The 11,203-nt window shown below is 54.5% G+C and overlaps 1 protein-coding gene across 1 annotated transcript in view; it reads right to left on the reverse strand.

Annotated features, from left to right (window-relative positions):
• Nucleotides 1-3,102: 3,102 nt before the first annotated feature.
• The window catches only part of GPR179 (G protein-coupled receptor 179), a 33,470-nt gene continuing 25,369 nt past the window's right edge, over nt 3,103-11,203 (reverse strand). The window contains 5 exon segments of the mRNA XM_034756293.1: nt 3,103-3,294; nt 3,297-6,027; nt 7,489-7,635; nt 9,008-9,113; nt 10,585-10,723. Of these exon segments, the coding sequence (XP_034612184.1) occupies nt 3,197-3,294; nt 3,297-6,027; nt 7,489-7,635; nt 9,008-9,113; nt 10,585-10,723 (3,221 nt within the window). The 3' untranslated portion in view covers nt 3,103-3,196.

An 11,203-nucleotide genomic window follows, 5' to 3' on the forward strand; every position in this document is an offset into this window, starting at 1 on the left:
GGGCTTCCAGCAGGCATAACATCTCCCAACTCCACCCAAAAATGGGTGGAGGGTGGCGGGGGTAGGGTGGGGACAGGACAATAAAGGCATCCAGGAAAACACACTTCTCTGTGTAGTCTAAAAGTGAAGGCTCGCTATTCTTGACAGTGAAAACACTGTTGATGAAAGTGATTACCCTTCCTGGAAAGGCTTGGTTGCCTTCTGTGCCAGAAAGCTGAATCGTAGCCCTAGGCGTGTTTGCACAGGGTGTGATCACACAGATGCGCACAGTAACCAGTAATGACAAAGTGCTTTGGAAAGTTAGTGGCATTGTTATTTAAGACAATAAACACCCTTAAGTTGGAGTTCCCATGACAGTGGTGTAACAGGGCAGTGTATTTAGCCAGGTGTACTGAGCCCTGGGGTCGTTAATACTGAGGTTTCTAAAAGCGAAGCATTGGAATGGCCCGAAGGTTAGTTTATTCCCCGGGAAGACATGCGGAGCTTTGTGGCAAGAGAAAAGACAATCACTGACTCACAGATGACATTCAGGCACTGAGCCAGCATCACTGGAACGAAACAAAAATGGCTCGTTTGAGATGCATAACATTTGCGTGACTGGTTCAGGGCCCTTGTGGGGAATTTAAAAGTAAATTAATTTGAAATCTAGGCAGCAGAGTGACACGGGACTGGAGCGGAACATAAGCAGTAGCTTGTATATCTTGAGCTTCAGAACCTGAACTAGATCATTGGAGTTACTGCTGCCATCTTCATTCTGGCGAAGGGTATTTGACGAGTAATCAGTTGGGCTGTTGGCAAGGACTTGAAAAGCCTCTTCCCTTTCCTCCTTGGCCTCATCTTCGCAGTGACCTTGTCCCCTTGTTCCCCCTCACGATTACGTTTTTTGTTTGGCTCTGCACAATAGGCTTTTCATTGACGTTCAGGGTCCGAGCCTGTCAATTGCAGAAGTCTCTCGATACCCGTCATCTTCAAATCGTAGACTCCAGTTGTGTGCCCAAAGTGCTGCTTATCACGCCAGACACAACTGTTTCCCTGTTGCCTTGTCCTGCCCTGTCTGTGTGTCTGTTTTCTCCACTGGCTAGCTCCCCTCCGTTGCTAAGATTGGTAGCTCTTTGGGGCGAGGACTGCCTTGTCATTACAGACTCCGCGCACGGCACAGTGGAGTCTTGACCCTGACCGGGGCCTCTACCATAATACAAATGTTCAACAACAATAATTTGAAGGTGCTCAGGACCTCGCCGGAGGTGACCTTGGCGGGCTCAGGCCTGGGAGAGAGGGTCAGTGACTTGGGAAAACACAAACCTCAACGTAAGTAGCTCAAGGGAGCAGTAAGATTCCTCAGTTAGACTAAGGATGAGCGGCATTTTGGATGTAAGGCTTATTGATCCCTCATTGTTTGATTTACCCTCCTGTTTGGGCCCATTGGTTTGCACACCAAGTAGTTCCACGCACTTCCAGACGATCAGCTAACCGAGACAGAGCTGTAAACGTAAACGGAGAATCGTATGATGAAGGACGCCATGCACATCCCTCGTTTCGCCAGAGCTCGCGGCTGAGACTTTGTGTTTAGCCAGTTCCAGTTTTAGATGAGCGCGTTGGACGTATGGCCGGTGAAAGTGGGTGAGGCTGGCTTTGAGGATGGTCTTAACGCTTTCCAATGCCACTGGTTTGACAAAGAGGACACTATGGAACCTCGCTACGTGTTGACAGACACAGGATGGAATCTGTAGAGTATCACAGTTGACTTGGGTTTTCAGTGAAGGCAGAAAATTGCAACTGTCCCCTGACAGGAGTGGCCCATAGAGTGTGGTTTGTTTCCACTAAATCAAGGATATTTGCATCTGGGGTTTTGTCACCCACGCCATCTACTGTCAGTGTAGGATTCAGTCATGCCCTTAATCCCGGTTTGGTGGACACGCAGTAGGCTGCGCTAAGAATTGAAGCCGTCCTTGGTTGAAGCCGCCTTCTCACCTCATCTGCATCCGTTTCCCACCCGTATGGAAAAAGCTACTCACAGTCCCATGGGCAGACGTCTGATTTGGTTGGGCTGGGACCCCTGGTTTCCTCTCTCCGTTTTTCTGCTGTTTTGCTTTCGGCTGGGGTGGCGCGGACGGGACTGATGTCTCCTGCCTCCAGCGGACGTGCCTCCGAGGTTTTGCTAGTTTCCACTTCATCCTTTGCGGCCGCCGTTGGAGCCTCTTCTGCTTCCCATGGGCAGATGTCTGCCATCACGCTGCTACCTGTGCTGAGACACCTGGTCATGATAGGCGCCATGCCCACTTCCCAGGGGAGCACATCTGCCATCATGCTATGGCCTTTGCTGAAACCTCTCGGGGGCTTGGGGTCAGGCACGAGGCGATGCAGTGGCTTGTGTTCGGCCTGGCCCATGGGTTTACTTTTTGATTTTTTCGGCTGGGCTGTTGGAGTTTCTGTGCTGGCCGTTTCCACGGCTGCCTGACTGGGCAAGGCTCCTTCGACGTCCCACGGACATATTTCCGCCTTCAAACTTTCTTTCTCCACCATTTTTGGGTCTAATCCTTCCCAAGGGCAAATATCGGACTTCTTGCTTTCGATGCTCTCAGATTTCCTCGAGGAAATTTTGCCCAGGTCAGTTGTTATAGAGGAGTCCTCCCAGGGGCAGACGGATTCTCGCTGGCTGCTTCCCTTCTCCAGTGTTTTAGCTGGGATGTCTCCAGTTCCTCTTGAACCTGTCTCCTCCCCCCGACTTGTGTCCTGTCTTAATTTCCCTTTAGCTGATGGAGCTTCAGACACTTCCCAAGGGCAGATTTCAGCTTTAACGCTGGCTTCAACCTCCTCGCTTTCCCAAGGGCAAACATCTGCCTTTTTGCTCTCCACACTGCTGGATTTCTTTGAAGGGCCTTTGGACGGTTCAAAGCTTCTACTGTCCGTTTTTCCAGAGGATTCCTCCACGCTCAGGCTCTCCCAGGGGCAGATGGATTCTCTCTGGCTGTTTCCCTTCTCCAGTGTTTTAGCTGGACCCGCTGCTGCTTTCGAGGTGATGCTCTGGTCGCCTTTGGAGAGACCAACTTTCTCCCGTGTTCCTTTCTCTGGTGGAGTCTCAGCCACCTCCCAGGGGCAGATTTCCGTTTTAACACTGGGTTCAACGTCTGTTTTTTCCCAGGGACAAACCTCTGCCTTCTTGCTTTCAACGCTGTGCGATTTCTTTGAAGCAGCTTTATACAGATCTAGGCTTTTTGTAGCAGGCTTGTCTGAGAGTTCCTCCTTGTCCATACTCTCCCAGGGGCAGACAGATTCTCGCTGGCTGCCCCCCATTTCTAACTTCTTAGTTGGCATATCTCCAGTCTCTCTTGAACCAGCTCTGTAAGCTCCATCGCTATCCTGTTTTACTTTCCCTGTATCCGATGGAGCTTCAGCCGCTTCCCGGGGGCAGATTTCCGTTTGAATGCTGGCTTCAACCTCTGCACTTTCCCATAGACAAACCTCTGCCTTTTTGTTATCAGCACTGTCAGATTTCTTGGAGGCAACTTTAGACAGATCAAAACTTTTGGAAGTTGGTTTTATTGGTGGTTCCTTCGCATCCATGGTCTCCCAGGGGCAGATGGATTCTCTCTGGCTGCTCCCCTTCTCCAGTGTTGTAGATGGGCCTGTTGCTTCTGACCTGATGCTTTTATCCTCTTTGGAAGCCACACCAACTTTTCTTAATAAAGTTCCTTTCTCTGATGGCGCATCAGCCACCTCCCAGGGGTAGGTTTCAGCGTTAACACTGGCTTCATCCTCCTCCGTTTCCCAGGGACAAACCTCTGCCTTTCTGCTCTCGACGCTGTCCGATTTCTTTGAAGCCCCTTTAGGCAGACCAGTGTGTTTTGTGTCCGCTTTCGCTGACAGTTCCTCCATGTCCAAGCTCTCCCAGGGGCAGATGGCCTCTCGCTGGCTGCCTCCCTTCTCCAGTGTTTTGCCTGGGCCTGCCTCTGCTTTCAGCGGGATGCTCCTGTCCCCTTTGGGAGCTCTCTCTTTATCCTGTTTCACTGGTGGAGCTTCAGTCGCGTCCACGGGGCAGATTTCATCTTTGACGCTGGTTGTCACCTCTGCGGTTTCCCAGGGGCATGCCTCGGGATTCTTGCTGTCCAGCTTGGAGTGACGGGGCGTTTTAGCCTCGTCCCTGCTCAGGGGTTGTACGGCTCCGCCAGAATCTCTGGTCTCCCAGGGACACGTGGATTCCCATTGGCTCCTCACCCTCTCCAGCTTCCTACGTATGATGCCTCCTGTGTTTTTTGAACTCCTCCTTTCTGCGCTGCTGCTTGCTTTGGCTGGCGCCGACCCATCTTGGGGCCCATCTGCTTCTTCCACGCTCCCCTCCCATGGGCATATTTCAAACATTTTGCTGGCATCGTTGTTTTGCTGGGGTGGGGTTGTAGTCTCCTCGTCCCAGGGGCAGATGGTGGCTTGTTTACTGATCTTCTGCCTGCTTTCCTCAGGACTTCTGGCTGTGGCCTCTTGCCTTGCCGTCCCGCCGAGGGATAGCGTTGAGGTTTCAGCCAGTTTGGGCTTATCGCATCGACTGCCAGCCTCTTTTTCTTTCTCTTTCTCCGTCTGGTTCCCCTCGTCCTCCTTTCTTCTTTTAATGCTGCTCTTCTCCCTTGCCCGGTTAAACGCTTTTATGGCTAACCCTAAACTCTTGAAGGAGCTTTTCTGGAGGGGGATTTTAAGGCTTTGGGCTTTGGCCAGAGAGCTGTTTGGTTTCTCAGCGCCGCCTGGCTCGCTCGGCTTGTCCTGCTGACTCTGATTGAAAACCTCCTCCTCCGCCAGTTCCCACGGGCATATTTCCGCAGCAAAGGAAGGTACAAACGGCAGCCTGCCGTTCCCAGGCGTGGACGGAGGTTGCACATTATCTTCTCCCCGCTCTGCCTTCTCTGTCTTTCCCGAAAGCTCCTCCACCTCCCATGGACAGCTGTAGATCAGCGCCCCGGTATCTTTGGAGCCCTGGCCGGGAGCATCTGCGGCAGGCCGCGTGTGCTCCTGAGAGTCCCAGGGGGCAACCTCGCTCCTTTCGAGGCTGTGAGCCAAGCTTTGGTACCTGATGGGTGGTTGCGGCGGTTTTCTCTTGCCGGCAGGGGGCGCCCTCCCCAACAGGTGAGAGCTGTCGACGCTGATGCTTTTTATCGGGGCATACGTGACGTGTTTCTGCGTCTTGCTCTCTGGCGGGCTCACTTCCCCCTCCCAGGGGCAAACGGCGGCCCTGTCAAAGCTGTCTTGCAGGAGGGAGCTCTCAGTCCCTTTGGCTACAGCGTTGCTCTGCGGCTGCTTCCCTGCCTCCGGGGCCTGCTCAGCGGCCCCCCCGACATCTGCCTGCCCTGAGGATTGCGTTTCAGGAGTGGAAGCTTCCTCCTTCCCCTTCCCCTCCTTTTCTCCAGCTGGTTCGCAGCCATCTTCCAAATATGCCCGGCTGGTCAACAGCAGGGCCTTCTCTCTGGCGCTCGTGAGGACGCTGAGGGATTTCTGCAAGGGGGAGGGCTTGGGGTGAAGGGGTTTCTTGTCCGCCAGCAGGTTGTGGGCACTGGCAGACTTGTAGACAAGGGGGGCTGAGTCCAGGGAATCACTGTTGGTTCTCTCGGAGGCTTTCTTGGCCAGCTTTTTCCTCATCAAGGTGTCTAGCAGCGGGGGTTCCTTGCAGACGCTGTCGTGCCTGGAGGGCGAGGAGCCCTCCTTGGGGTCCCGCACGTGGTCGTAGGTGCTGTGGGACTTCCTCAGAGAGAAGGCTTTGTGCTTGGAGGAGTCATCTTTCACCTTCACGCTGGAGCTGCCGGAGTCCAGAAGCCTTCTTTTGTAGGAGCCGGAGCGACTCCCACCGCCACCTCCACCGGAGCTCTCCTTGTCCTCTCTGCTGCACTGCCGAGACACGGACTCTGGTATCTCGGTGATGCGCCTCATAATGGAGCGGCCCAGGCCCTTCTTGGAGCTCCTCTTTTTCTGAAGGTGAGGGTTGTTGGCGGTCATCTTCTTGGTTTTGTGAACCTCCAGCTGCGTATAAAGCTTTTTTAATTCATCCTACACATTGGGTGGAGTTTGGGAAGGCAGAGGAGAGAGGATAGAAAGAAAGGAGCACCGATAAATATATAAAAACTCTTACTCAATCAAAGCGTAATAACTCGGCTCTGGAGCTAAAACCATAGGCCTCTGCTCCTTGAGTGAAAGGACTGGATCTGTTAGGCCTGGTTGGCTACAATTTCTCAAGCTATGTGGAAGAATGGGTGCATGAGACACCCGGAGGGTAGTTCACAATCAAACTCTTCTGTTTTTCAGCCAACATATTAGAATTTATTTTCATCTACCCCAAATTTTCCACAGAAAATGAATCCATTTCCCACCCAGCTCTTGGTATTCTCTGCGAGCCCAGGAATTAACAGCAAGCCCGGTTGCTCCCGGGATGGGCTGACACTGGGGAGCGCACATACCCTGGAGAGCAATACAGCCTCCCAAAGTGAGATAAGAAATCTGATCCAATCAGGACTGAGTCCTGTTTACTCCACTTCCCCTCCCCTCTCACCAGCCTGAGTTTCTAAGCCCAGGCCTGGGGCTGATCCGGACATCACGGAGCGAATCTTGATTAAAGTGGATCATCCGGTTCTTTGAGGGGTGTTTTTTCAGGGGTGGGATTGTCAAAGGGAGGGGCCTAAATCCTATTGGAAGGCTCCTCATTGCCCTTTGTGCCTATGAACCTCTGAAATGTACGTTGTACGTCAGCCTCTGAGTTCATTTTCCTTTTTGAGCAGGGGTGTAAAATGTGTCTGGATTTCCTCTAGGAGAGGGTTGGAAGGGAAGGGAGGGCGGTGGCCGTATCCCAGCTCCATCCAACCCCCCTCACCATCCATTGAACCAGCCCCATCTGTTCATGCCGGATTTTTAACCCCCTGATTAAAAACAATAATAAAGAGCCCAAAGTCCTGGGCTGAAGCCAACTGGCGCTGCAGGTGCCCAGCACCTTGGAAAACCAGACTCCTCATTGCTAACACCTCAAGTTGCAAAGGAAAAACCCTCCACTTGTGACCCCTCCCTCCCGCCGCAGCGCTGCGTGCCTGGGTCTTCAGCAAGGCAGACAGAGCCCATAGGCCAGTGGGGTGATTCCTGTGAGTAAGGGCTGACGGATCAGGCCCTGAGACAGGTGTGAACTTGGCACCCCTCCACCCCCATTTCAATTGAGTGTTGACTCTGGAGACTAATGATGGAGTTGTAGATGTCAGCCTTATTAAGTGCTTTGCTACTGACAGTCCCACGGATTGCTGCTGGAGCACAGGTGAAGCAGCCCCTGCTTCCACCCCGTCCCGTGCTCGCGGAGGGATGTCACCCCTCACCCGAGGAGGGAAGGGAGATCCACGAAAGCCCCAGGGCAGGTATAACCCTCGCCACCCCTTTTGGTTTGCTTCAGGAGAAAGACTGCAAAAGGCAACTCTTACTCTGCACAGTTCTGTATAGCTAGCGTCAAAAGAAGGTCCTGAGTGTGCCACCCACCCGAATGTCATCGGGGTCAAGACTGTGCTCGCTCCATGCCGACGTGATGCTGTTGTTCAGGTAGGAGCCCGAGCGCCGCATGTCCAGCTCGTCCTCGTAGACCTCCGCCGCGATCTCCTCCCGCAGGGGCGATTTGGCATGCAAGAACTGGGGGAAGAGAGCGGTGGCACAGGTTGAAGCCCTTGCTGCTTGCGGGCTGGGGTTGTCAGGGCAGCTTAGAGAATTTGGCCCGCAAATGCACCTATCTCCTCTTGGACGCCTTTGCAAATCCTGGAGCCATCTTGCCTATCTTTCTCCTTAATGACCTAGGGCTTGTCTTCACTGCACAGTTATACCCGGAGCATCGCCCCTCGCTCAAGGCCCATCCGCACACGTGAACGCTTCTCCCTAGCGCGGTGGGTCTATGAACATCAGTTGTCCGGCCTTAGAGAGGGAATAGGCTACAGCGCGAGTGAGCGCAACTCAGCTGCTACCACGGCCTCTCTGGAGTGTGGCCACGGGCTAGTGCTGCTTAACTGCCGCTGATCCTCCAGTGCCTTCCCACAATTCCCCCCGGGCGCCCCAAAGAGGACAGAAAAGTTGCCCCGCAATTGAGCGGGAAAGAATTTGTAGAGCACTCAGCCTCCTGAAGCCCAAAGACCCCCGCGATACACCCCCCCCCCGGGAGTCTTAACACGACAACGTGAGTGCGAACAGCGCCGGTGTGGACACAGCCACGGGGGGGGCTGGTATGTGGCCGCGCTCCCTTGAGAGGAGCTACCTGGGTGTAGATAACTGGAGTGAACTCTGCGGTGAAGACAGCCGCCTCCTGTCGCCCCCCCATGTCCTCGGCCTGCAGTAGAACGTAGACCCTGGCTTCGCTGCAGCTTTGCACCAGTTAACCGGCGTGGTTGGCGCTAAACAAGTCAGTCACTCAGCTACGAGCCAGGGCAGCTAATGGTGCGTCGCCCCTGCTGGAGGCCTTGGAACTCTGGTTTTTTACAGCATTCCTGGATGGTACCTGCTAAGTGACTGATTTGGCTGGCCCTCCTTTCTCCCCCCTCTCTCTGCAGTCGCCTAACCCAGAATGCATTGCCCACCACTGCAATACATGCAAGCCCTCAAGGCACTATCTACCCCTTGCCAGCTCTGCACCACTACCCCAGCCCTGGGCAGAGGGGGCACCGCAGGGCAGGCTGGAGGAGGGAAGGTGAGTGGCTGGGACTGACGTCTCCCCCTGCAGAGCCCCATGGGGCAGTCATTGCTGCACCGTCCCCTACAGCTTCTGAAGCAGGGAGGTACAAATTGCCCCCCTGTTGTCTCAGACTGTGCACGGCCGAATCTGCCAATGGTTATCCCTTGCAGGCCGCTCAGTTCACAGGGAGCAGGCAGGCTGCTTAGGTTGTTAGGGATGGCACTGGATGCTTGTCAAGGATTTAAACAGGGGACTCTACCCCAAAGGTAACGGGGAGGGGAAAGTAGGATGTGTTTTCAGCCTCGGGGAGAGCAATGCCGGGGGAAGAGGCCGGAAGCGGGTTACCTTGGGGATGAAGAGCAACGCCAGCGTCATGGTGATGGTGACGTGCGTGTGAATAAAGAACAGCAGAAGCGTCCAGTCGGGGTGCAGCGAGGGAACCATCACGAACCTAGACAGGAGCGGGGGGGGAGGTAATTTACCGAGGGCTGGACTTGGTCTGTCTTCCCCACGGCCTTGGGGAATAAAATCTTACCCGCACATTTGCAAAAGGGGCTGGGGGCTAAAGGCCCAGTGATGGCCGCCGGGAGGCTGGGAAACGACCCAGGCACTCTATTGGACTTTGGATCCAGACCGGGAGAGGCACCACATAAAAGCTTTGGGCCAGATCCCCTTTGCTCTGCCCCTTCCTTGCACAGCCAGTGTCACTGCCTTTGTTCAGGGGCCTGCTTCACCTCTTCTGGACCCTGGTGTAAGTCACTGACACCAGGGACTTTACATGGATGTAACACAGCTGGGGGGGTGGGAATCGGTCCCAATGGGCGTTTGGCCCAAGAAAAGCCTGATTAAAGACGAATAAAGTCCCCAGCATTTGGCCCATCTAATTAAATTATCCCGCCCCTTTGCTGGGCAAGGTGGGGGGGGCCGTCCCCAAAACAAGAACCCCTCCCCAGCGGTTGCTTGCTGTCCTGCTAGTTGGTGCATACGTACATTCTGCATTTACCTGTCAGAATAACCCCTCGCTCTTATCTAGCAGTGTTCATCTGTAGATCTCAAAGTGCTTTACAATGGTCGGTCCCATTATTCCCATTTTACGGATTGGGGAAACTGAGGCACAGAGCAAGGCTGTGACTTGCTGAACATCATCCAACAAACCAGTTGCAGAGCCAGGAATAGAAGCCAGGTCTCCTGACTGCCGCTCCAGGGTGCTACCCGCTAGGCAATGCTGCCGGTCTCCTTAGGTACTAACACTCTCAGGAGTGGACCTCTCTGAGCTTTACCAAAGTGGTAAGCATTATTCTCCAGGGTGTGCTGCCGGGGGTGGGAAACTGAGGCTCGGAGTGATTAAAGTGACGCGCCTTATGTGAGACAGCGAGTCAGTGACTAGAACCCAGGATTCCTCGGACTTCCGCTCTCCTCCTCCGGCCTCTGAACGCCTCTCCCTCCTGCTGGGAACAGAACCCAGGCATCCCGACCCCCCTCCTCTGCTCTAAGCACTAGGCCCCACTGTGGGGCGTTGGTGGGACAGTGCAGGGAGCATCACTGGTCCTGTTCTACGCTGTTGGGGATCTCACTCTGCAGGGCTGGTTCATGGGCTGGGGAATCTTGCTCGTGCGCCTCAACTGTCTGGTATCCTTGGAGCTGAGCCGGGAGATCACAAGAGGAGGAGGAAAGGGCAGCCCGTTGAGCTCATTCAAAACCTGGTCGCCTCAAGCTCCCACTTACACTTGACCTGCCCCCGTGACCTCAGCGGGTGTGCAAAATCTAGGTCCGGCCCTGGCGGGAGAGGGGAACGGGATTGCTGACACGTGAGTCTCCAGCTCCCTTTCTAGCTGGACTGAGCTGTGGGGCGCCCTGGGCAGAGACAGCCCCAGGTCCTGCAGCCAAAGGGAACCTCTGGCAGGGCGATTCCCCACCCCCACCTGACAACGTGGAAGGCTGCAGAGATGATCATCTCGTTGTGCAGGGCGATGCCCATGTAGCGAGGTTCGTGGAAGGCGGAGGGCACCATCCGGGTGGCGTAGCACAAGAAGCTGCCCCAGAATAAGAAGAGCATCTCGGCTGGCAGGAGAAAAAGAGAGAGGGAGAGATGAGCAATAAAGGTCAGGGCCCGTTGCTCTAGGACATTCATTTTTTCTATCGCGAAGCCGTGCTCCGTGGAGCTCAGGTGGCAGCCGGTTGATGGTCTAGTTAAGGCGAGCTAGCTGGCATGAACTCTCTGTTAGGAGGGCAGCCTTCTTCCGTGCCCATCCTCCAAGCACTTCTCTCTGCCTAGAGCCAGAATGCCCTGTATGGTTGCCAAGTGGAACAGATTGATTGCAGGGCAGGATCGCTGTGGCTCTGAAGGCAGCGTTGTGATCCCCAGAACCACGGCACGTTATTAGTCGTCAGGACCAGGATGGGAAAGAGGGGCAGCCCCGGAGACCTGCCTGGATACCCCCTCTGTTTTGTCGTATTTGCCCCTCTCTGCCTCCGTGGACGCAAACCCGCAAGAGAGACCAGGAGGGGAAGCCCATGTGTGGGTTATGCAATAAGTACAAT

The sequence above is a fragment of the Trachemys scripta genome, chromosome 23 (assembly GCF_013100865.1).
Source record: "Trachemys scripta elegans isolate TJP31775 chromosome 23, CAS_Tse_1.0, whole genome shotgun sequence".
Classification (NCBI taxonomy): Eukaryota; Metazoa; Chordata; order Testudines; family Emydidae; genus Trachemys; species Trachemys scripta.